The sequence below is a fragment of the Dendrobates tinctorius genome, unplaced genomic scaffold (genome assembly GCF_039654945.1).
Source record: "Dendrobates tinctorius isolate UK_male_01 unplaced genomic scaffold, ASM3965494v1 ptg000138l, whole genome shotgun sequence".
Classification (NCBI taxonomy): Eukaryota; Metazoa; Chordata; class Amphibia; order Anura; family Dendrobatidae; genus Dendrobates; species Dendrobates tinctorius.
In genome coordinates, this window is record NW_027361806.1 from 2,966,605 (window position 1) to 2,993,460 (window position 26,856).

At 42.3% G+C, this 26,856-nt stretch overlaps 1 protein-coding gene across 2 annotated transcripts in view; it reads left to right on the plus strand.

Annotated features, from left to right (window-relative positions):
• The window catches only part of COL24A1 (collagen type XXIV alpha 1 chain), a 310,883-nt gene that overhangs the window by 185,141 nt on the left and 98,886 nt on the right, over positions 1-26,856 (plus strand). For both annotated transcript variants that reach the window (XR_012220101.1, XM_073544400.1), the window contains exons 23-28: positions 737-790; positions 2,831-2,875; positions 6,784-6,837; positions 13,200-13,253; positions 16,718-16,771; positions 18,945-18,998. Coding sequence is in view for 1 of the 2 variants with exons in the window: in XM_073544400.1 (XP_073400501.1) it covers positions 737-790; positions 2,831-2,875; positions 6,784-6,837; positions 13,200-13,253; positions 16,718-16,771; positions 18,945-18,998 (315 nt within the window). In the remaining variant the exon portion in view is untranslated. The remainder of the gene's footprint in view (positions 1-736; positions 791-2,830; positions 2,876-6,783; positions 6,838-13,199; positions 13,254-16,717; positions 16,772-18,944; positions 18,999-26,856) is intronic.

Genomic DNA, 26,856 nt, shown 5'->3' on the forward strand with positions numbered 1-26,856 from the left:
AGTAAAAAGATGATAACAAAAACAGGGTATTTAGTTGATACGTTTTTTGCAAAAAATATATGCCAAGCCACTCTACCAACGTCAAGGTAACCCTTCACGGAGCAGTCCTATCTAATGTATTTAAAACCTGATCATGTGAACAATACCTATATGAGCAGGATTCAGAAAGGTAATTCAGAAAGCCATGCACATAAAATGCCGTCTTACACAGCGTATCCACATCAGGCATTACCTTTCTGAATCCTAGCATATGTGTCTGCTGCAGCCAATCACTGATCTCAGCAGTTCTGCCGATGCAGCCTGTACAAGCTTCTGAGCCCAGTGATTGGCTGCAGTGGTCACATGCGCTGTAGTCATAATGTCATCACTGCAGCCTGCAAATAATCACCCAGAGCAGCGTCGGAGAGCTGGGGCAGAAGGGACTACCTCTGAATATATTATTTTTAGCTGACAGGCCCACCTTTAGTATAATATGTATATGGGCTTTAAGCTTACGGGCTGAAGAAACTTACAAGAGGAAAGCCCCTTTAAGTATTTAGTGTTAAAAAAGCTTTGTCCCATTATAATGTCAAAATGTGCAATGTATAAAGCAAAGATGTGCCATCCACTAGTTCAGCTTCAATAGGTCACATTTACCTAATTAAAGGGATATCAGGGGTGATGATGTAGAAACCCAAAAGTTTCATTTACAGAAAAATTTAAAAAAAAATTATTTTCTTCTCTAATTTGTTGTCAGGGAAGACTGGGACGTAAAGGATATGCAGGAGAACAAGGACCAGAAGGCTTAAAGGTGATTTATTTATCTGTTACCCAGAAAGTGCAGCTTCTTCGTCTAAGAATATGGACATGGAGATTCTCAGACATACTCCGATGAGATCACCATCTGGGACATGAAATTGCTTCCTCTTCCTCCTCCTCAGCATTTCTTGGCTGTTATATCAATAGAGGTTTATGGCTGCAGAGAAATTATGTTTTGCCATTAATTAATAGTGAACTACTGCACATAGATCTCTAAGGGTACGTGCACACGCTGCGGAATCCGCTGCGGATTAATCCGCACGGATTTTGCAAAAACCGCAATTGACCTGCGGATTATCTGCGGTTTTGCCTGCGGTTTGGTCCTGCGGATTCACTATCTCCACAATGGTGGAGATAGGAACCCGCAGCGGTTTCCGCAGAAAGAATTGACATGCAATTCTTTCTGCGGATTCAAAACCGCAGCAAATCCGCGCGTTTTTTTCCGCAGCGTCGGCACAGCGTTTTTTTTTTCCCATTCAAATGAATGGTACTGTACACCGCAGCTAAAACTGCTGCGTGTCCGCAGCGGCCAAAACCGCTGCGGAAACGCAGCGGAATCCGCAGCGTGTGCACACAGCCTAAGCCTTATAGTAAAATCTAAAAAAAAAAAAAACCTTTATGCATTAGGATTTGAGAATTGTTTATTGCTTTTTTTTACATGCATATAATTTATTTTATATTTGTTAATTAGTTTCTTGTATAGCTCCAAAATATTTCACCATGGTGTAGAGAGCATGACATGACAAAAACCCTGCTACAAGCAATGATGACTGTGTTCATGTAAACAACAACTGCAGGCTCGTACTGTGGAGGGACTGTGTTAATCAGACAGCAGACGGCGCTGTGTTAACTATTATAGTTTGTTTATGCGCATATAGCACCTCTCTAGAGTAAATGATATGCCCTCTCTGTTCTGTCCTGTAATCCATATTGGGATTGTGCAGTTAACGGATGCTGTATGTCCCAAATAAACCCATTCATTCTCCCACAGAGTCTGTGCTCTGCCACCAGCTTGATATCCTGAAATCAAGTTGTGGGGGTGCAGACGCGGTGACAGAGAGAAATCCCCCCTCCCTCTATTGGTATTGACCACAGCAAGTAAATTTTTATACTGAGGATTTATCTTTGTGCTCATGCACATGACCGTAAAAATCGGATGTGTGCGATCCGTCGTTTTGGTAGATAGCACTCATCCCCATGTTAATCTATGAGGCCATGCACATGTCTGATTTTTTTTCCTCGGACCGAGTGGTGCAAGTACATATATCGCTGCATGCACGATTTACCTCCGAAAATTGTAACTCACTCGACCATTCAAGTCTATGACATTCGAATATGGTCCAATTTTTCAAAAATTCAGACAGGCTTAATGAAGAAGATGGAGAAACATATTTTTTTTTTATTCTCCACATCTGAGAAAATTGGATTATACTCTGATCACACACTGATCAGTGTCTGAGCAGAGTATGATTAGCGTAATCTGACTGACCAATTTTCTCGGATGAGAGACAGTCGTGTTAACACTAGAACTGCAGAAGGGCTCACAATGACCGCTTGCTTTTATTTTTCCTGCAGGTTCTAGTGTCAAAATAGGTGACCGATATAGATGAAGGTTCGACACTTGATGCACCCATCAATCAGCGATTATCATTTCTAGTGGCAGCCATATGTAAGCAGTGTATGCACTGAAACACCACAGCGCCACAGTGTGTTTAGTGGCCGCTGCCAGATACTGCAGATCAGCGCCAGTTGAAGAGGCTATAAGCTGATCTGCAGTCTCTGGGAAAGGTCAGTGCACATGATACAGGGGCTGGATCTGTACACTGTTTACGTCCAGCAGCCTACAGAACAGATAGCAGCTGATCGATTGGGGGTTCTGGGTGTTGACCTATACCTATCAAATATTGATTGATTACCATGATGTCATAGAAAGATCAGCAGGATAAAAAGCAGAGGACAGCCCTTACTAGATTTAGCGCTCTGTAGCAAGTATTCCATGTAACCTTTGTTTTTTTATTGTTTTTTTCGTTAGGGTGAAGTTGGAGATATTGGAAACATCGGAAAAATTGGCGAACTGGTAAGTCATGTTATGGTTTTTCATTAGCTTTTTTTTTTTAGTTTGCACTTGCAGTAAAATACCAGAAATGTTTTAATATTTGGACTTAGAAAACTGAAAATGTCTGATGCCCAAAATGTCAGGTAAATGGTGAACACAAGGTCATATTTCCTCCTGAGCAGATCCAAGAGATCCCGCAAGTTACAATGGCCGATGTGTTCAATATACCTCGAAGCTACAACCAACGTGCAATGTCTGATCTGCGGCAGGTGCGATTAGCAGCACATACACCTGATTTGCTAGTCTGACTAGCTGGTAGCGCCATCCCAGTACGGTACTACACAATGGCATGCCGCCAATGAAGGACGACCAGTCACACAGCTGCTATGGAACTTACTTATGTATTTACTAAAAGAGACGTGTCAGGAAAACCAACAAGACTTCTGCAATTTAGTAGCTTTTAAAGGGAATCTGTCAGCAGGATTTTACACCCCAAATTATTTATTTGCGCATGTAGCTCTTTCAAAGACAAGTCCAGCAATATCTTTTACATGGCTAGTCCTTTCCTCCAACACTGAGAAATCAGCATGTGAATTGATATGCAAATGAGGCTGAAGAGGCTGTGGTAGATGTGAAGTCTCTGTCACTCCAGCTCTATTCTCCGCCCAGTGCCACCTCCTCCTGCTATACTGACTGCCTCTTTGCTGTGTGACTTCAGGCAAAAGAGCTATCAATAAAGCAGAAGAAGGCGGTGCTGAATGGGGAATAGAGCTGGAGTGGCAGAGGCTTCAGGTCAACCTTAGTGCTTCACACTGATTTCTTAGTAACCAAGGAATGGACTGATTTAAAGGTATTGCTGGACTTGTCTTTGAAAGAGCTTCATGCACTTCTAAATGGTTTGGGAGTGAAATCCTGTTGACAGATTTCCGCTAAAGGGTATTGTTTACAAGATTTTACTATGTAATCTGAGAGCATCATGATGTAGGGGCAGAGATCCCGATTCCGGCAATGTGTCACTTGCTGGTCTGCATGCTGTCATTTTTATACACTGTTTTGGCAGCTTTCTGTGTATGCTGTGCATATGCGGAAAGCTGTTAATCAGCTGTAAGAGTAGGGTTATACGGAACATGTTGTTTAGGAGGCATGAGACAAAAACCTGCCGACAGATTCACTGTAAGGCCAGGGTCACACTTGCGAGTTTCATGTGAGTAACTTGCGCTAGTCTCTCGCATCAATACCCGGCACTGCTGCCGGCACTTGGGACCGGAGTGTGCGGCTGCATGTATTTCTATGCAGCCGCACACTCCGGTCGCGAGTACCGGTGGCAGTGCCGGGTATTGATGCGCGAGTTTCTCGTATCACACTCGCAAGTGTGACCCCGGCCAAAGGCTATTTGTCACTTAGCAGTTTTTTATTTTTTTTTGATGATGATCAAATAAACCTGTTCTGCATAGTGCATGGCCTGAGGAGGGGGCGAAGTATGACACCGTAATTTGGAAATGTCAGCTAGTGAATGCCTACATCATGCTCATCCTGCGTGGGCAATTTTCTGGGCTTAAAAGGCAAAAAATCGGACATGTGTGTAAGTGCTAAACTCAAGACTCACAAATGGGGTCACAACTTTCAAGAGCTGAAAAAATAAATAATTTGCTAATGACATCCATAAGGTTAAATATCATATCCCATAGTGCACTGTAGCTTTATGAGTGACTTACATAAGTAAATGACCCCTTTCCCTGCTTTTACAATATCTGCAATCTTTGCCTTGAGAGTGCATATTTCTGTTTGTGTCAAACATGGGCTTTGTTAATTTCTGAAGAAAACATAACATTTTTGCACAATAGCGCTGCCATATGGCTGTGCCTGGAATTGCAGCTTCGCAGCAGCCACATGAGCCAGTGGATGCTCTTAGTCCAGCTGTATCGAGAAGTCGCATTGGGGAAAACAAGTGCCAAGCACATAAACACTTCACATTTATCATTGCCAGAGCTTGTTTTTTCCTTATTATGGTGAGTTACATATATTCTAAATTTGAAAATATTCACAACAGACATTAAAAGAATAAAGAGTAAAAAATAAGATATAGTCATGCGATCGAAGACATCGGGACAATCAGGAAATTAGAAGCAGTTGTCACCTGCATCATCTGCGCAGAATGTGTCAGCAGAAGGGCTTGTTTACATCCCATCATTTTTCCGGTGAGGAGCATCAGCGGTGGCACTCTGTCATCAGCGGTGGCACTCTGTCATCAGCGGTGGCACTCTGTCATCAGCGGTGGCACTGTGCGATCAGCGGTGGCACTCTGTCGTCAGCGGTGGCACTCTGTCGTCAGCGGTGGCACTCTGTCATCAGCGGTGGCACTGTGCGATCAGCGGTGGCACTCTGTCGTCAGCGGTGGCACTCTGTCGTCAGCGGTGGCACTCTGCCATCAGCGGTGGCACTCTGTCGTCAGCGGTGGCACTCTGCCATCTTCATGTTTTGAAGGGAAATGTTTTATCTGCACCATTTAAGGTATGCAAATCTTATCATGAATGCTTTGATCAGAAGACGGCTATTTAAAGCTTTATCTGCACAGACTAATAATAAGGGCCGGAGACAGACACATTAGTGCTGCCTGTTGAACATATCGGGGCACTTTTGTGACTATGAACATCATCACAGCAACCACATTGAGGACATACAGGTCTATTTTATAATTATTGGGTAAACTTACAGTAGTGAAATAATTATCCCATATTCCATTAACTTGTTTTCGTATTTTGATATAAGAGAGTGCAGCGCAGTTAGCAGATGTTTTTGTGACTCCTGTATCCGCTCTGCAACTATTCTGTTTTTCTATAGTATTTTATAATGAAAGAAAAAAAAAGTGCCATATTTTTTCTTCTTCTTCTTTCTCATTCTTCCTCCTTCTTCTTTTTCTTCTTCCTCATTCTTCTTCCTTCTTCTTCCTCCCTTTTCTTCTTCCTCTTCCTTCTTATTCCTATAGTGTGTAATAATGAATGAAAAAGAATGCATTTGCCAATGTCACCCATAAGGCTAGGTCTCTAATTGTACATTGCACCCATAGGCAACCTTATAAATGGGGCTGGTATATAACTGTCCCCTTTCCCTACGATCAGTGCTTGAATGAATATTTCTGTTTGTATGAAAAATGGGCTAAATCATTTTCTTAAAAGATATCAAATTTTTACATTGGGACTTAAAAACTTCGGCTTATGTCTCTAGTCTGAACCTTGTTGCTTTACGGGGGCCCAGTGGTCCCTGTGTCACAAGAAGGAACAAAAGTATTGTATAGGGAGGCCGGTACAAATTTTGCATCGGGTCCCAAAAAATTCAAGCGGCACCTGATAACATGAGAACGTCTTTTCATTGCTGAAAATCTGGATGTCGAGTTATTTGAAGACAATTTGTGAATGAAAACAGATGACGGAAGCTGCGATGAATTATTGAAGCCATGACTCCCGTCAATGCCGGATTCTTACATTACACGAGGACACAGAAGCTGCTGCTGTTGAGCTACATGGAAACAGAGCTAACCGGTTTTACCATGGGAAAGGCGCTGTAAATCATCATCTCCATTCAAAACTATTTGATGAAATGTTACGTTACCTGCCGTCACCTCTAAAGAGAATGTGCGGCACTGCAGTCTCATCAGACTCAAAGCTGTTGCGTATCATGTAACGTAGGGATTGTAGAGCCGTAATTGGGGATTTAGCGACTTTATAGAGGATTTCAATTTGGAGATAGTTTTGACAAAAGAAATCTGGTTTTGGTTTTTGTTTTTTGCCTTTTTTTTCAAGAAAATCTTCACTTTATTGAGTATTGTTTTTCGGCGGAAAATTTGTTTTGTCTAGTTTATTTCCTGTGCAATGTTATGTCCTTTGTTATGGAGTGATTCTGATCCTATTTCTTTTTCTTTTTTTTTGTAGGGACCTGAGGGTTTGCCGGGAGAACCTGGGCCACCTGGAGATCCTGGAGAAAAGGTTAATTTAATGTTTTTATATTTTGTGAGGGTTTCTTAGGAAATCTTTCATTGGAGAGGGTCTCATCATAAGAGCTGAGTAACTGCTCTGAATCGTCAAGCACAGGCTGATATCTCGACAGCTGTCAGTAAGGGACATTCATTTAGCTATGTCAGCCATTATTGGTATCATAGAGGTGGGCTATTATAAGAATTTGACGGGATGGTAAATGGTTTGTAGTCAATAGTATATTAACAACAAGTATACAAAGGTCTACAAGGGTCCAAAGAAATGTCAATAACCACGACCATGAGCCGAACCTGGTGAGGAATGTCCTTGAAGCCCCAGAATACGGATGAGCAGCTGTTATGCAGCCCAGGCAGGTACTGATGGCGCTGAAGGGTAACAGAGGAAACGCTGGAAGCTGTTGTGGCTGGACAGTAAAAGGAGGCGCAGAACTGGAACCACAGGAACCGAAGAAGCAGAGTTTTAGCAACTGCAATAGACGTGGAAAAGTTGTAATCCAGGAGGTAGCAGAGTAGATGAACTTTAGCTGGGATTTGCCACTGAATCCAAAGTTGAACAAGCACAGCAACATAGCAATGTTTACACAGTGGCACATCTCAGTAAGTTACAGAGTCCAGGCAGAACTAGCACAATGGTATCATAGGATTGACTCAGCGACAGAGTTGAATTTGTCATGGAGTCCTAATGCCGAATTGACAGAGTGCTATAGCATAGATGGCTCAGCAGCAGAGCTGAGTAAGTTAGAGAGTCCGAATGTCGAACTGTAGCATGGTATAGCAAAGTTGAATCAGCAGCCGAGCTGAGTGAGACAAGGAGTCCAGAGCTGGCGGAGTGGAAGAGTAGAGTTGAGGCATGAATGCCTAGTGCCTGAAATATTTGCTAAAGTTTTGCCTTCTGAGCTTAGCTACATGGCCCAGGTACAAGAGTAGAGAGAACCAATGGCTGCAGAATGAGGAGAGGAGAGTTAAGGCCCCGTCACACTAAGCAAGATCGCTAGCGAGATCGCTGCTGAGTCACAAGTATTACACAGTCGCTCCTAAAAACAAAGAATGAAACACAAAGTCATAAGATGTTACCTCCCGTACTACATATGTTTTGCATTAGAGCTTTTTGTGCCTTATATTGAATACACTGCGTGCAGAATTATTTGGCAAGTTGTATTTGAGAGGATTCTTTTTATTATTGAACAACAACTATGTTCTCAATCAACTCAAAAGACTCATAAATATCAAAGCTTAATATTTTTGGAAGTTGGAGTCTGTTTTTTTTAGATTTGGCTATTTTAGGAGGATATCTGTTTGTGCAGGTAACTATTACTGTGCAGAATTATTAGGCAACTTAATAAAAACCAAATATATACCCATCTCACTTGTTTATTTTCACCAGGTAAACCAATATAACAACACAAAATTTAGAAATAAACATTTCTGACATTCAAAAGCAAAACAAAAAAATCAGTGACCAATATAGCCACCTCTCTTTACGATGACACTCACCTTCCTTCCATCCATAGATTCTGTCAGTTGCTTGATCTGTTTACGATCAACATTGTGTGCAGCAGCCACCACAGCCTCCCAGACACTGTTCGGAGAGGTGCACTGTTCTCCCTCCCTGTAGATCTCACATTTTATGAGGGATCACAGGTTCTCTATGGGGTTCAGATCAGGTGAACAAGGGGGCCATGTCATTATTTTTTCTTCTTTTAGACCTTTACTGGCCAGCCACGCTGTGGAGTATTTGGATGCATGTGATGGAGCATTGTCCTGCATGAAAATCATGTTTTTCTTGAACGATACCGACTTCTTCCTGTACCACTGCTTGAAGAAGGTGTCTTCCAGAAACTGGCAGTAGGTCTGGGAGTTGAGCTTCACTCCATCCTCAGCCCGAAATGGTTCCACAACTTCTTCTTTGATTATTCCAGCCCATACCAGTACCCCACCTCCACCTTGCTGGTGTCTGAGTCGGAGTGGAGCTCTCTGCCCTTTACTGATCCAGCCTCGGGCCCATCCATCTGGCCAATCAAGAGTCGCTCTCATTTCATCAGTCCATAAAACCTTACAAAAATCAGTCTTAAAGGGAATCTGTCACCCCTTTTTTGAGATATCATAAAATGATATCATTCAATTGTGTGTCACATAAGGATTCTCTTAGTACTTTTGCTTCCCCCTGACCCCGCACCTTTCATGCATAAATACCTTTTTTTTATATCGGTTCAGATGTATGTAAACTGCCGCTGTCCGGTCCGCTGGGCGGGGCTTATTCAACTGCTCCCCCCCCCCTGTCTTGCTCTACACAAGAAGAAATGTGTAGAGCAAGACGGGGAGGGGGGAGCAGGTGAATAAGCCCCGCCCAGCGGACCAGACAGCGGCAGTTTACATACATCTGAACCGATATAAACAAGGTATTTATGCATGAAAGGTGCGGGGTCAGGGGGAAGCAAAAGTACTAAGAGAATCCTTATGTGACACACAATTGAATGATATCATTATATGAGATCTCAAAAAAGGGGTGACAGATTCCCTTTAAGATATTTCTTGGCCCAGTCTTGATGTTTTATCTTATGTTTCTTGCTCAAAGGTGGTCCTTTTTCAGCCTTCCTTACCTTGGCCATGTCCCTGAGTATGGCACACCTTGTGCTTTTTGATACTCCAGTAACGTTGCAGCTCTGAAATATGGCAAAACTGGTGGCAAATGGCATCTTGGCAGCTTGACACTTGGTTTTCCTCAATTAATGGGCAGTTATTTTGTGCCTTTTTTATCAACACGCTTCTTGCGACCCTGTTGGCTATTTGCCATAAAACGCTTGATTGTTCGGTGATCATGCTTCAAAAGTTTGGCAATTTAAAGACTGCTGCATCCCTCTGCAAGACATCTCACAATTTTTTACTTTTCAGAGTCCATCAAATCTTTCTTCTGACCCATTTTGCCAACTGAATGGAAGTTGCCTAATAATTAAGCACACCTTATATAGGGTGTTGATGTCATTAGACCACACCCCTCCTCATTACAGAGATGCAAATCACCTGATTTACATAATTGGTAGTTGGCTTTCAAGCCTATACAGCTTGCAGTAGGACAACATGTATAAAAAGGATGATGTGATCAAAATACTCATTTGTCTAATAATTCTGCACACAGTGTATTTTTGGCATAGTAAATCATTGTTTTGTTTTTTCTTTGATTTGCACCCTATGCATTGTTCCAAATGATAAAAATACATACAACTTTCCTGTATAGTCTGCTTAGATTGTGCTTAAAACATGTGTATCTTCAATGCAGCTTCATTGAGTTGGAGTTAATGGTCATAACGTGTCAACACAGTGTGCAAAAAGAGACGGAGTAGAGTCAATACCCAAAGACTAGCAGGAGAGTTGACTACAGTGCTTTGTCTGTGCTTGTAGTGTCACTATTCTGCCTTATCTGTGCCTCCGGCAGTACAGTAGAGCTGTCGTCTGTTAATAAATCTCCCCTGACAGCTAGTAATAATGAGATGACTCTGCTGACTCTGTCCAAGTCTATTCAGTTAAGTGAGCAGAAAAAAAAACAGGAACTGTCATCCTTTATACATTATGTGTTCCAGAAGATGGTAAACAAACTACAATAATTCAGGATTTTCAAATATTAATATTGACACCAATAAATGTATGTCGTTTTCTGTTGAAATGCTCTTTAGTAACATTTCACGTGAAATTAATTTAGAAAAATGTTGGTTAATACAACATCTGAAAAGATCCTTGCAACACAGGAATACTATAAATCCCATTTGCAAACATTATGTCTAATGCAAACACTCTTTGAAGAGATAGATAAGGATTTATTGTTATTTCTGCTCTGATCCGGCTGTTTAAAGGAAAACGTGGACGGAGGCAGCTTGTACAAAAATTCCAAATACCTATTAACTCTCAAAGCCATAAATTGATGTTAAGTAGGTGTAATCATGTAAGTCATAAAGACATGGCTTCAATATTATGGAAACATAATGGTCAGGAGTGTAGGTTTTCTTACTGTCTTGTCTTACTGTGCACACGATGTCTTTTTCAGGTGGGTCCACTCTGAAACCCTCCTGAAAAAGCACCCAGAAAACACTCAAAAAAATGAACATATACATTTCTATGAAAAAAGACCCGCTATTTGTATATTTAGGCTTTGAGAGTCTTTTAATTCCATTCCTGGGCACCGATGAGTTACCTACAAGAGGTCCCATCGCCGCCTTCCTTGTACTTCTATGAGGTCCACCCTGTAGCTGGTATTCCTATCAGTCCGTCATTTTTACTACAAACTGTAATAATTATTGCAATGTAGACTACATTAAAGTCCTAGGGAGAGACTAAAATAAATGAAAGTGAAAGTTAATAAAAAAAAGTTTTCACAAATATAAAAAAAACAAAGTTTTTGAATCATCCCCCTTTTTTCAATACAAAAATAAAGAAATTACTACATCACTGAATGGTCCAATCTATGAAATTAGAAAATTATTTAATCAATACGATAAAGGAAGTAAAGAAAAAAAGAAACTGAAACTCTTGCACCACCAAAAAAAGGGATTAAACGTGATTAAAACTTGGTATGTAACCCAAAATAGTATAAAAAAAATTAAAGTCAGCACGCCAAAATGAAGGCTTTTTCACAGCTCTGTTTATAGAAAAATAAAGTTGCGTGTATCATCAGGAAAATGTTTTCACCACTATAATATGTATCTATAAAAAAATTGCCATCTCCCTAATCATACTGGTGAACCAGGTAGCCAGGTCATTTTTATAACACAATGATCGCCATAAGAACAAAACCCAAAAATCAATGGCAGAAGTGCATTTTTTTCATCATTTCACCACACTTTGAATTATTTCTCATTATTTACTACATTATAATGGTAAAGTGAATGGTGTCATTCAAAACTATAACTCATCCCGTAAAAAGCAAGGCCTTATACAGCTACTGTATATAGAGAAAAAGAATAACGTCATGACTCTTGGAGGAGGGTGAGGAAAAGCCGTGAGGGCACCAAGTAAAATTTGCCTAGTCATGAAGGGGTTAAATCACTTTTATTTATTTTTTTTCTGTTTAGCTTGTGTTTAAATAATTTTTAGTGATTTAAAAAAACAATAACACTATTTACAATAAGTTATGATCAAAACTCTCTACCCTCTCTGCACAGTGACCTCTGCACAGATCACAGAGCATGCCCACAGCAATTGCCATTAATATTGCAAAACGCAATTATGTGTCTGTAAAAATTATGTTCTATGATTATATCAAACCTGACCAGCTTCTCTTGTTATGGACGTACATCGACTGGATGTTCTTCTTGGAAGAAGCCACATATTTTAGTCATTTTTGGTGCTCTGACAACTGTAACAACCTAGTTTAACAACGAGACCACCAAATAATTATTAACAAAAATCAGAAGGAGAAACTCTAAAATATTGAGAACTTACAGCGAAACCCGAGTAAAATGCCCCCCAAAAGGAAACATTTATGTGTTATGCTCGAGTAACAAGTTGTATAAAATGGACAGACACTGTCTCATTATAAATATATCAAAAAGTTTATTGACAGCATACACATATAACATGAAAAGGTAAATAAAGATACATAACACAAATTAAGCTAGATGAATAAATAAGGTGAAGACAAGACACAGGGACACTGAGCAGCAGCAGGTGTCTAGTGGCATGCACACAAGGCACGCTACAGGGCAGAAGCGACAAATCTCAAACGTGATAATGAATCCGAAAATCATTCCCTAATGCAGACGTAGGAAAAAATAAATAATGAACCCAGGGACACTAGTCCTAATACCTCTGTCAGGCTGGGAAAGGGAACAGACCCACAATGTCAAACATAAGTAAAATGCTGCAAACAGTGCTACCAAAACGCTGCTTACCCATATGGGGAGTTCAGTGTCTTCATGCTATAGCCCCGACGCGCGTTTCACGTGATGGGCTTCCTCGGGGGGCTGTGACAACCTGTACAATAAATCTATAAGTTATGATGTTTTGGGAATGGTGTAAAAAAAAAAAATGACATTGATTCTTTTTTACATTTTTCACAAAATGAATATGAATTATAGGCAAATATTTATTAAATGTACTAAGGAATGGCACGTGAATAATATACATGTCATCCTGTAAAAGTCAAGGCCTTGTATAGCTATCCCAATCTCAAAGTAAAATAGTAATGACTGATCATGAAAAGACAAAAAAAAGAGTTCATTTTAGTCAAGGCCTAAATTGGTCTGGTCTTCAAGGAGTTTAAGGAGTTTCTTCCTGTTTTTGTTTATTACAGTAAACATTAATGAAGATATAACAAAATATTGATGAAGGATACATTATACTTAATTATGTCATTTTTTCCAGGGAGAGCGTGGTAATCCTGGTCCTGAAGGTCCATCTGGTGAAAAAGGGACTCAGGTATAAGAAAGCATAAACAATCATATTATGTCCCGTCCATTATGACTCATTGAAGAACGCGGATCTTGTGTATGAAACTAAAAGGGGTATTACATATTGGCATTAAATAAAAAAAACTCAATATTTGCTTCCCGAACGAGATATAATATGTGACCGCTACAGCCAAACAGCGTCCGCTAATCGGCTGCAGCCTTCAGTTTTGTCCAAGTGGAAAAAATACTGTTTTTCCACTTTAATAAAACTGTTAGGGCTGCAGGCAATCGACGGCCACTGATTGCCTGCAGCTGCCACATAACATTATTTGTTAGGTGACCTGCTCTGAAAAAAGAGGAACAGGTAAGTATAGAGTTTTTTAATTTATGCTGCACCCTGGGATTATTAATAAGGCGTTATCGGGACTTATAAATGTGAGGTCTTACACATACGTTAGGCCTTCTGTGTTAGTTTGGTGTGGATCTGGTGCATGCATGTATAAGACAGAGCGTGAAGAGATTGCACTAGCGTCAGGCCCGTCAAACAGCCGATCTTCTGAGGTATCGGGATTCAGACCCCACAATATAATACTTATGGTGCATATACATCAATTTTAAAATGATGGACAACCCCTTAATGCAAAATCACATATAAGAATGTCCTCTTCTAGTGTAACTTGTCACATTAGGAAATACATGTTTGGCGCCATTCCTCCACAGCGAGAGCAATGTACAATTGCTGAAACGGCACTAGCTCCGATCCCAGCATTTTAACCCGTCAGATGCGAAAGTGGAATCTGAGGAGTTTGACAGAGGGAGAAGGTTCCCTCCATTAGCCCAAGTTATTCAAATGAGTGGGACCTACTGTGGTTCCTTGCGCAGCCATTAGTACTAATGTGCTGGAGAAACGGTGTAGAGGACACCAACCTAAAGCAATGCTTTCAATCTCAGGATCGGGGGGGGGGGGACCTTAGCAATCACTGAAACAGCATTTACACTGCAAGATAATTATGAACGAGCGTTCTTAAGATCCTCCATTTCCTGATAATCTTTCGATGTAAGCAGGCTGTCGATCACCGTGCAAAACGCCTGTTCATCGGGTGTAAAGGTCTTTTGCGCAACACAAAAGATCGTTGTTCTCGGCAGCGCAACACCTTGTGTAAACAGGACTTGTGCTGCCGAGAAACATGGCAGCCCGTGATGTGCATTGTTTACTTTGGTCTGCCCGTGTAAACAGGTTATCAAATAACCGATCGGCGGTCATATTGTGCTGTCAGTCGATCTATGTAAACAGACCCTTCGTGATGGCACATCCTTAGCCGATAAGCTATCACATACTCAGATGAGAATACCCTTGAAGGTTGGGTGGCATGGTAACATAAAATTACAAAATCACTACGATCGCTGGCAAAAATCTTTTACATTTCTTGTGACAATCGTGATCTTGTTTCTTATAGGGAACAATTGCGGTTGCAGTTATCCCGTGACTCCATGTTAGTCCCATGGAGATCATATTGCATCTCGCCCTGTTTTCCCAGCAGCGGTCAAGCAGTACTAGTTATGGGGCGGCATTGCTGCCTGCACACACGTCCTGCGATGTGCAGTATTATATAATACCCATGTAATGGATACTACAGCGCACAGCGACTGCAGAACACTTCATACGCTGTCTGTAGCTGAATGAAGACATTTCCTTTGGCAGGGAGCGCTCACTGACAGACTGGAACCAGAAAGTTACGTAAAGATTGTTTTGTGGTTTCAATGGCCCTTGCAGATTTTCCGACTTTCTGCTAAGCTATTCAAGCCTGAAATAATTTTTCCATCATTAGCATTTATGCTTTAAACAGTCGCACCGACCACCAGGGTAACATTACAAGACTTATTTCATGGAAATGTAATTTAACATCTCTGTGTAAGTTGCCGCAGGACATATAGAGCTGGAAGAATTTGCAAAACAGCAAAAATAGTAAATCTGGAACCAAGTTACCTAAGATGTTCTCCAGTCCCCGTAGGCACTACCTACACAGGGCTCACCACAACTACGTGTATTTTGCACTTAAAGACATAACTTTTTCTCATTCAAAACCACAAACGCTAAATACTACAGACTGTACCCAAACAGAGGGGCTGTCTCTTCATCAGTGGACAGCCTGTCTTCTACTGTAACAGCACAGAAACACCATCTGCTTGCACCAAACTACAAGGGGCAGGGGCAACGTTGTTTTTTTTGCCAATGAATATAGCAAACAATTTTTAACGTGTTTGTCCAGCTATTTAAAAAATGATGTGTTAAAATAATATAATTTACTAAAATGTCATAATTATTAAGCTCCACTTCTGCATTAGTAATGACACAATAGAAAGCTTCCTCCTGCCTATGTAACGGGAAGTGAGCAGTGATGTGTATAAAAGGGACTGGCTATCAGGTTCAGTCCGTTACCTAAGCCAGCCCCCTTTCTACACCTCACCAAATCACTTACTAATAGGCTTGTGTTATTAAGCTCCACTTCCAAATTAGCCTCAACACAATAGAAAGCTTCCTTCACATCCCTATCCATCGACCTTTGACCAGTAATGTGCATGAAGGGGGCTGGCTGTCAGGTTCAGTTCATTAGTTAAGGATTTTGTGCAGGCTTGTGATTCAAGTCTACAGTCACTCCACAGACTTGTAAATCCTCACACGGTGCACACTGAGTGCTGTCAGGATTCACCGGCGCCAACAGCGCACAATCATGTGACCGCAAGTATATAATTTGAATACTTCTGGACACATTCCTATTAGACTTGTCTGGTCTTGCTCAAATCACTTGTATTGAGCGAAGCCGCATACGTCTAGTCGGCATGTGACCACATGTATGCATATCGCCTACTTGTGGTCATGCACCTCTCCTTTCCTGGAGCCAGTCCTGGAGAATCCTGAAAATTCACAAGTCTGCAGTCACATGGAGTGACTTCATATCTAAACCCCAAGCCTGGACAACCCCTTGAAGCCAGGCCAATTCATACACATCGACAACAGAATTTTCACTTTATGCACAACTTGAATACTTCACACCATCTATAAATGTGCCATCCGTGATTTCCCAATGTAATGTGTTGTTATATGTAGTTGATAAATGTACTGCACCCAAATGCAACAGACATTCCCTGCACCCGTATGTAATCTCCCTGCACTCACACTGGGGTACAGACATGGAAAAACTGTTTACTGGAAAAAGCCCTGGAGACCTGACCCTGCCCTCACAGGGTAATTTACAGCTCTCCCTAAAGACTGACTCATAGGAAAGACTGTCAATCATTCTGTGTGGGAGATGAAGCCAGGACTCATTGTCTTTCTCCATTCAACTTGGCATTCACCACAACTTTTTTGCATGAAAACACTGAATCAAATTATAGAAATCAACACATAGTGTAACATATGCAAGACATTGTGTAAAAATATTGCATAAGTTCTATATTTTGTATTTTTATTAATATTACTTGTCATTTTAGGGCTATCCAGGACCCCCTGGCATACCTGGGCCACTTGGCCCACCAGGATTACCAGTAAGTGATAGACTAGGAATGGGATCAAAATCTTCCTCTTCCCGTGCCTAAGGCGGCTGCTGAGTTCAGGATCCATATCTCATTATCCAATTCTGCTTTGATCTTGAGACTGACATCATTTTATAGACAATTATCTTGGCTATGTCATACATTAATTTGACTTGCAACTATTTAGCATATGATTAATTATGCAGATTATTGTCACTGCATTGTTACTGTTTTGCTCCTAAAGATCTAAATTTTAATTTTTATTATTTTGCTAGTATTTATTAAATCTTCCTTTGGCTTTCAACACTGTTGGAATCCTTCTGGGCTGCCCTCGATCAGATTCAAACATGTGTAGATCGAAATCTGATCCCAGGGATCTTTTACAAATTCTAAAAGTTGGTGCAATTAGTTGACTCACTTTGGGCTGTATGCAGCTTTTTCTTCAATTCCACCCACAAGTGTTGGATTGGGTTGAGGTCTGGGGACTGTGGAGGCCAATCCATCCCCTCTACTTCATTGTTATTGAACCATTTCTTCACCAATCTCGCCGTATGCTTCAGGTTGTTGTCCTGCTGCAACACTATGTCGTCCTTTTCATGCCCATTGTACTTGAGTGTACGAAGTAACTCATCCCGTAGAATGTAAGTCCGCAAGGACAGGGTCCTCTCCCCTCTGTTCCAGTCTGTCATTGTAAATTTTCTTACTGTTAACGATATCTATAACTTTGTATGTAACCCCCCTTCTCATGTACAGCACCATGGAATTAATGGTGCTATTATAAATAAATAACAATAATATCTTGTAGGATACTCACATATAGCTCGGCATTGAGACCACCATCAATAATGGTCAAGTATCCAATTGGCCTTTGGCTGTGAAACAACCCGATATCATCTGGCTTCCTTGACATTTCCTTCAATTTCTCAATCCGTTAGCCCTTTTTTCCTTTGCATCAGAGTCGTCTATTGACTTTCGTGTCATTGCTCCAAATCAGCCGTTTCAAATCTTTAAATGTCCACTTTTCGTACTTTTTGCAAACTCAAGCCGACACTTCTTATGATGATATTGACGGCGAGGCTTCTTCACCTTTTTTCGGGCCACCATTCCAGACTTATGTAATGTGTGTCACACTGTGCTTGCATGGACCTCTGTGATCTCACTATTATAACGCATACGAGCCACCTTCACTGCCGTGTTTGTCGTTCCAAAACTGATAGACCTTGGGATGAGCCGACTTGTTGACTCCGATATTTTGCCAGGATGTCCACCTTTTGGCTTCTGAATGGATGGACGGACTTCATTTCGTATTCAAACAACTGTCATGGCACTCACATGATGCAGTTTGGCAATTTCTTGGCCAAGAGACCGCTATCAATGAGCTGGATGATGCTGTTTTTCTTTTCTTGGGAAATCGTCTTCATGGCTGCTTCTCAATTTGAACCAGTGACCTTTTGCCTGGGAATCAACCTAATAATACACTGTGAGAATGGGAATGTGAGAACAGGTTTTATTTTGTAGTATTCAGGAAGAAAAAAATGTTTCCACCACCAGGAGCAAAACAGTAACAATGCAAGTGACATGACAAGAATCTTTATAACCAATCATATGCTAAATAGCTGCAAGTCAAATTTATGTATGAGATAGCCAGGATGATTGTCTATAAAGTAATGGTGGTCTCACGCTCAAAACAATAGTGGATGGTGAGATATGGAGCCTGAAATTCAGAAGTTCAAAACATTGTTACCCTTTTGCTGGAGGAGTCTGGGATGTTCTTCTCGTGAGTAAACCAGACTCATGACTATAAATTTGCAATATTTATTGGCTACTAGGAAAACAGATCTAATAGCTGTAAGATGAAACCCTTGCTTACATGTAAAAATATTAGTTCTCTCTGATAATTCTCATTATGGCTGGTCCGTACAATCAGGGCAACTGTTACCACCCACCTTTCGTGTCTACCTCTTTCCTCATAGACTGTAAGCTTGTGAGCAGGGCCCTCACTCCTCTTGGTATTTGTTATAATCTACTGTATGTGATTATTGTTATGCTGTAATGTCTATTGTCTGTACAAATCCCCTCTGAAATGTAAAGTGCTGTGGAATATGTCGGCGCTATAAAAATAAAATTTATTATTATTATTATAATTTTTTATATATAATGACCAAATTCCATATTTTTGTCATAGGGTCCTACGGGACAAAGGGGAACACCAGGAATACAAGGTCCAAAGGGTCAAAGGGTAAGTATAAGTCGATCTATGTAATTCAGGTCAAGGTCGTTACAACTTGTGGCTCTAGAGCCACTTCAGTTGTGTTAGAAAGTGACTGAAGAGCTAGAAAAGATTGGCTTCATCTGATGTATCTTTGTACCGTCCATCTATGCAAATTTGACCACAATTTCTCCATATACCTAAACTAAACCAAGATGAGGACATAGGCAAGAATGGAATAGGTATAGAATGGTGGAGTTCAGTCCCTCTGTCCTTGTGACTTTCTGCCTTTCCTTAGTTATATTTGTAGCACGTAAAACATGGACAGTAACATGCATGGCTCCCTGTTTTATAAGAAAAAGCCCACTGATCTTTGGCCCTCCTCTTGTTATGAATGACTACACATCGCTTTGAATCTGAGGTTTAGACAAACATTTTCAAAACACTGGTCTATTAAGATAATAAGGGAGGGTTCCATGATTGAGACCTTCCTAGGTGAGATGGAATCGAGTCAAGTGAAGGTAATTGCTTGGTCATGTCTTTTTTTCAACCTGTATAGCTATTTATCTATGTAACAAAGAACATTAGCTATAGCCTTGCTTTAGCATAATGATGACATTTTCTGGGGATCCCACTGCTGAGATCCCCTCCCCAATCTCAATAACAGGGTTCCCAAATGGCGCCACATGCACACATATTAATGGAACGATGGCGCCACATGCACACATATTAATGGAACGATGGCGCCACATGCACACATATTAATGGAACGATGGCGCCACATGCACACATATTAATGGAACGATGGCGCCACATGCACACATATTAATGGAACGATGGCGCCACATGCACAGCTTGTTGGATAGCTCCTTGAATATCCACAGTTCAGTAGAAAACCTTCACAGAGCATATTACATGGGATAACAAGCTTTTACTTGTCAGAACATGAGGTAAAAGAAAAAAAATGCACAGCTGCATCATCAGGAAGTAGAGAAAACAAAACTGAAACTAACAAAAGAGACCTTTTCTCTTACGGCACATTAGGCAAGGAAACTTTACACAACATCGCCCTCTATTGTCAGATCAGCATAAAGTCCTCCTTTACATAAACAATAAGTCCACAGCTGTTGCATATGCCAACAACCACCACACCCTTACTGTCTATAGGATGGATGCATGTGGGACCATCGCTCCGTTCGAACAAGGCACTCCAGAATCCCATTCTCCGGATTGGTGGGAGTCCCAGTAATGTGTCCCCCATCTGTCTTGGCACAAGACCACCAATCTTAAGAATGGGGCTCCCGTATGAATAAAGCCATGGTCCTGCGTGCGCACCACCGCTCCCATCATTGTCTATGGAGCTGAACTATACGAGACCATCACTCCATTTGAACAAGGCACTGCAGAGTGCTGGTCTCCAGATTGGTGGGAGATCCAGTAATGTGTCCCTTAGTGATCTTGGTACAACCCCTTAAGGTATTTCACTTGTTGATTACCCTACAATACCAGCTGATGATCCAAATGGTAAAGCTTCTGATGGGCAACGTTTTGGTCTTGCCTGTCCATACATAGGTATGATTTTCCATAGTTTGACTTCTATTGAATGTCAGTCAGCGGAGATGATGTCTCTGTCTGTGACTTACGTCCTCGCTGACAAGTTTCTCTATACAATCTTATGATTAACACAATGAAGACTGATCGGGAGACAGCTGTAACCTATTTGTACCCAGCTAGCGGTGGCTTGTTTGTTAGACGTAATTGAAATGCTGATGTATTTGTTTATGAATATATTCTGAGAAGACTCCGAGAGAAAGATGCTAATTAGACACAGAGTGCTAGCTAATTAAATGACTCTCTCTGAAGCTGCACAAATCAAATGCTTATGACTGAGCTATAAAACTGGAAATGGCCTTCTCTATCTGTGTAAGTCATGCAGAGATCACATCTAATCCAGATGTGGTGTAGGAAGACACGTCAGCGCCAGAGGTACTGGATACTTGTAATCAGAAGGAATTAAGAACGGACTAGAAACTATCAATGGTCGGACACTGTACCAAGATGCCAGACAGTTTGGGTACTAAAGTCCAAATATGAATCCTCCCCCACACCCCATACACCAAAGTAACATACCGTAATTCAATCAGTGGATTACATTTTCCCCATAGAATCTATCCATTCTCTGTATCAAAAATCACGCCCTTAAAGTCTCCTTGCTTGTCTTAAAAAAATTTTCAATAGTCACTAAACTCAATGGCCAACATAATGTGGGCAGAATGGTGGCTCATTGGTTAGCACTGTTTTGCAGCCCTGGGGTCCTGGATTCAAATTCCATCAAGGACATCTGCAAGGGGTTTGTATGTTCTCTCCATGTTTGTGTAGGTTTCCCCCAGGTTCTCCTGTTTCCTTATGATCTATCTCTATGCTTATTGATTCCTTTAGCCCCAGGGATTTCCAGTCCGACCCCGCAGTATTGCCAAGATCCATTACCTTTCCCTCATGCAGTTCCACGTCCATCTTCCTCTGTATGGAAGGTGTTGCGATGCTGTTCCACTTATGCTTGTGGCTGTGGGGTGGGGGCTGTTTCCCAGGCTGATAACTCCTTTGGAGACGGGGATTCTCTTACTGTCCAGGCTGCTACCATGGCTTTCAGCCGCTCCACCCGGCTGCAGGGCCTCAGCCATACTGAAACAACCTCCTCTGCTTTAAGATCGGGTTCCAGTTCCTAGGCCTTCACCGGGGCCTTGGCTGTGACCTCTACTGGGACCTCTCAGTCCTGCAGGCCGCACCTCTTCCTCCAGCTGGGCCATCCTCTGCTTCCTCTCTGAATATCCTGGGCCTCCGCAGAGTGCAATGCCATAAAGTACATCCGATTGTAACACACAGTATAGGGCACAGCACCCAATGTTTCTTATTTCAGTAATATAGTAAATTTTTTCTGCTTTATACTTTTTCTGCTTTACTTTCCCTTCCGCCTGGACTATCCCTCCAATTACTGGTTCCTTCAGCCCCAGGGATTTCCTGTCCTGCCTCGCAGTATTGTTGAGATTTGTTATCTTTTCCTCATGCTGTTCCACATACATCTTCCTCTGTATGGAAGGGATTAAGATGCTCTCTGTAGCACCTGTCTGGAGTCCTAGGGTACCGTCACACTTGGCGACGCACCAGCAATCCCGACAACGATATGACCTAGTAGGGGTCGCTGGTGCGTCGCTACGTGGTCGCTGGTGAGATGTCAAACAGTCAGATCTCACCAGCGACGCAGCAACAATATGGAATGATACGACGGTCATTGGGACCCTGTCTTTCAGACCTGTAGTATTGAGGTCGTTCGTCGTTGTTATGGTGTCAAACACAGCGATGCATGCTGGCCAGCGGGACACCAGCGATCAAAAAATGGCCCAGGACATTCGAGCGCGATCAGCGACATCACAGCAGGGGCCCGATCGCCGCTATGTGTCACACGTAGCAAGATCACAGGCGAGATCGCTGTTGCGTCACAAAATCGTTGACGCAACAGCAATCTCGCTAGCGATCTCGCTATGTGAGATAGGGGCTTAAGGCACCGGACTTTGCAGGAATGTCCGCAGGGAGTCTTGTAAGGCTTCATACCACTCAGAACAATATGTACTCTTCCTTACTTCAGCCTACTGCACCTTGAACTTGACATTGTCACTATCACCAACAAACTCGCTATATCTATCTGATCTACTATCAGATAGTAATCTTTTTACTGGCCTTAGCCCCTCCCAATGTGAGCTAGTCCCAAATATGAACTGTATCTTATTCTAATGTCGTATCCTACCTACAGTCACTATCTTTATCCTAAGCACTAACCTATGTCTTATCCTGTGCTTACCCAATGCATATTCTGTGCTATGCACCACTTACAGTGTACATTAACTCTTTACTTTACTTATATGCTGTACATTACCATAACACAATACACGGCAATTCACATTGTCTCATGTACTGCACAATATACACAAAAAAACGCAGGACATAGTTGACACTTCACCTGGCCGAAAGCCCTTAAGAAAATGCATGACACTATTCACATTATACGGCTGTTGTCTTCAGAGGCAGGAACACAATAGTACAGTCCACACCCTTAGGCCTCTTTCACACGTTCTGATATTTCCTGTACTTGAAAAACCAGTAGTGGAGATATATATTTGTGTGCGTGTTTCATATGTGTGGCACACGTGTGCCGCATCACTATCGCACGTAGTCGCACCTGAGAAAAGCCGGCATAGTTCGCTCAGTTCTCAGGCACCGGGTGCTGAAGACAGCTCACATCATTGTTCTCTGCTCTGCCTGGGAACAGCGAGAGCAGGGAACAATGTTGAGAGGAGTTTTCAAGTGTAAAATTAAGAATAAAATTAAAAATCACACTATAGTCACCTTAACACATATTTCCCTGAATCCATTGTCCCCTGTAAATAAACAAAATTAAAAAAACAATATACCTCACCTGTCCGAATTTTAAAAAGTCCATAGTGTCCCATGTCATAATCCTTCTGTGCGACATGTTCTCATCTGCATAAGTGGTGGCCAGAGGCGCCTGTTCATGCTGGAGAGAATGACTCACTGCAGGGAGACCAGGCCTTACGGTGAACTGCAAGGCTAACCCATGTCATTTTTTTAAGAATTTATTTGTTTACAGTGCAGGTGCCGACTGATGAATACTCCCATCAACGGCACCTGCTCCCGCTGTTATGAGCGACAGCAGGCATAGGCTGATGGGAGTAATAGTCTGTGAATGGATGTAAACTTTCAACTTCGGACAGGTGAGGGATATTGTTGTTTATTTTTGTTTGCTTACAGGGGACAGTGGCTTCAGGGAATTAAGCATTAAGGTGAGTATAATGTGATTTTTTTTTTTTATTTTATTCTTAATTTTATTGAATATAACTATCAACACTGTCCCCTGCTCGCGCTGATCACAAGCAGAGCAGAGGACAATGATGTGAGCGGTTTTCAGCACCCGGCGCCGGTTCGTGTCAAACTGATGACACACAGATGTCATCAGTGTGCATGTGGGTGGGATGTTTTGCTGCTCGTGTTGCTGCTAAAAAATGGACATGTCAGCGTGTTTTGCCCATCAACACATGGTCTGTGGAAACACACATTGACAAGTGCGCAGACCTGTCCTCTTGGGTCTACATGTGTAACTGTCTCCAGTGCATGTGAATTCTGTCACCACATGTACTGGAGACATTGATGTGTGAAAGGGGGGCTTACATCTGGCACAAGTAAAGTAGTGTATACTGCAAACACTTTCCTTAAGTAGCAGTAATTTATTTCCTGTATTTGGATCATGAACACAGATGGGTCCAACAGACTTTGTGTTAGGCGTCGGATTTCTGTCACTGCACAGCGAGAATCCCGAGCCTTCCAGCAGTCTCCCATTTCTCTATAGCCGCAGAGGAGGTTGCTCAGCAAACTCATTGGTCCAAGCGCTCTGCCCAGACCAGCTCCGTGGGTTTGCTTGCTGCTGCCACCTCTGGCACAGCTATTGCAATACATGCTGCTCAGCAGCGAGATTCTCCAGGGACTAAGTCCCCATGTCGGGCCACTGAGCATGCCCGTGGAGTGGTCTCCCATTGGAGATCGAAGGTCACGTGCTCAGGTCCTTCTCCTGTTCGGATTGGCCCATCCGAGAAGCCAGGCAGGTCCCGGACGCTCGCGGCTATAAAAGGTTCGCATGGCCGCTCGGCCATGCGCTAGGATAAGACTGTATTTACAGACTATGTGGAGTGAGTGATGTATGCATGTATGATTGTCTCTATGAGTGACTCATTAAGAAACCCCTACCCTTGGTACACATGTGTTGTGCAGCTTAGCCTGCTAGCGCCCAGGCTTAGGCGTAGGTAGGTCAGAGGATGAGTCAGCCATCTGTCCTCACCAGGGACTCGGCACGCCTCAGTGCACGTGCTCCATAGCCAGCGTCTATAGCGGCGTTCGCGGCAGCGACGCCGCGCGCTCAGTGGGCCTAGAAGGACTCTAACCCCGTGTCCTTGGGTTAGAGTTCTGTGGCCGTACACTGTGCACTCTTTTGGCCGGGCTCTGTGAGCTTAACAGGCTCCGGCATCTACGTTTAGCGGTTGTGCGGCTCTGTGCATTAACAGAGTTCGCCCCTGTTCACATTGGGTGACGTAACCCATGTGTGACTGGTTTCACACCGCTAGATTCTCACGCCATTATTTAGCATCAGTGTACAACCTCTGCACGGTGGACCCCGGGCTGTGAACGCACCTACTATTATTTTATAATTTGGTGCGTTCCGCCAGCCCTAACACTTTGGGTCTTCATTTAGGAATTTTTCCAAATTAGATAAGTCATCCTCACCTGCTCATTTTATTGGTGTATCCAGGGGAGTGTCAACACTCCCTTGACAGACGATGTTGGGTGGAGGAAGGGATCGGACATATTTAATTTAAATTCTTGATTCTTTTGTTCCAGGTGGGATAGGTTGCTACCACAGGTGTCTGGAGCGGCTTATTCCCCTCTGCATACCCAACATGTATGTCTATGGAGGAATTGGGAGAGATACAGTTGTGGCCAAAAGTATTGACACCCCTGCAATTCTGTCAGATAATACTCAGTTTCTTCCTGAAAATGATTGCAAACACAAATTCTTTGGTATTATTATCTTCATTTAATTTGTCTCAAATGAAAAAACACAAAAGAGAATGAAGCAAAAAACAAAACATTGATCATTTCACACAAAACTCCAAAAATGGGCCAGACAAAAGTATTGTCACCCTCAGCCTAATACTTGGTTGCACAACCTTTAGCCAAAATAACTACGACCAACCGCTTCCGGTAACCATCAATGAGTTTCTTACAATACTCTGCTGGAATTTTAGACCATTCTTCTTTGGCAAACTGCTCCAGGTCCCTGATATTAGAAGGGTGCCTTCTCCAAACTGCCATTTATAGATCTCTCCACAGGTGTTCTATGGGATTCAGGTCTGGACTCATTGCTGGCCACCTTAGAAGTCTCCAGTGCTTTCTCTCAAACCATTTTCTAGTGCTTTTTGAAGTGTGTTTTGGGTCATTGTCCTGCTGGAAGACCCATGACCTCTCAGGGAGACCCAGCTTTCTCACACTGGGCCCTACATTATGCTGCAAAATTTGTTGGTAGTCTTCTGACTTCATAATGCCATGCACACGGTCAAGCAGTCCAGTGCCAGAGGCAGCAAAGCAACCCCAAAACATCAGGGAACCTCCGCCATATTTGACTGTAGGGACCGTAGTCTTTTCTTTGAATGCCTCTTTTTTTCTCCTGTAAACTCTATGTTGATGCCTTTGCCCAAAAAGCTCTACTTTTGTCTCATCTGACCAGAGAACATTCTTCCAAAACATTTTAGGCTTTTTCAGGTAAGTTTTGGCAAACTCCAGCCTGGCTTTTTTATGTCTCGGGGTAGGAAGTGGGGTCTTCCTGGGTCTCCTACCATACAGTCCCTTTTCATTCAGACGCTGACGGATAGTACGGGTTGACACTGTTGTACCCTCGGACTGCAGGGCAGCTTGAACTTGTTTAGATTTTAGTTGAGGTTCTTTATCCAACGTCCGCACAATCTTGCGTTGAAAACTCTTGTCAATTTTTCCTTTCCGTCCACATCTAGGGAGGTTAGCCAGAGTGCCATGGGCTTTAAACTTCTTGATGACACTGCGCCCGGTAGACACAGGAACATGCAGGTCTTTGGAGATGGACTTGTAGCCTTGAGATTGCTCATGCTTCCTCACAATTTGGTTTCTCAAGTCCTCAGACAGTTCTTTGGTCTTCTTTCTTTTCTCCATGCTCAATGTGGTACACACAAGGACACAGGACAGAGGTTGAGTCAACTTTAATCCCTGTCAACTGGCTTCAAGTGTGATTTAG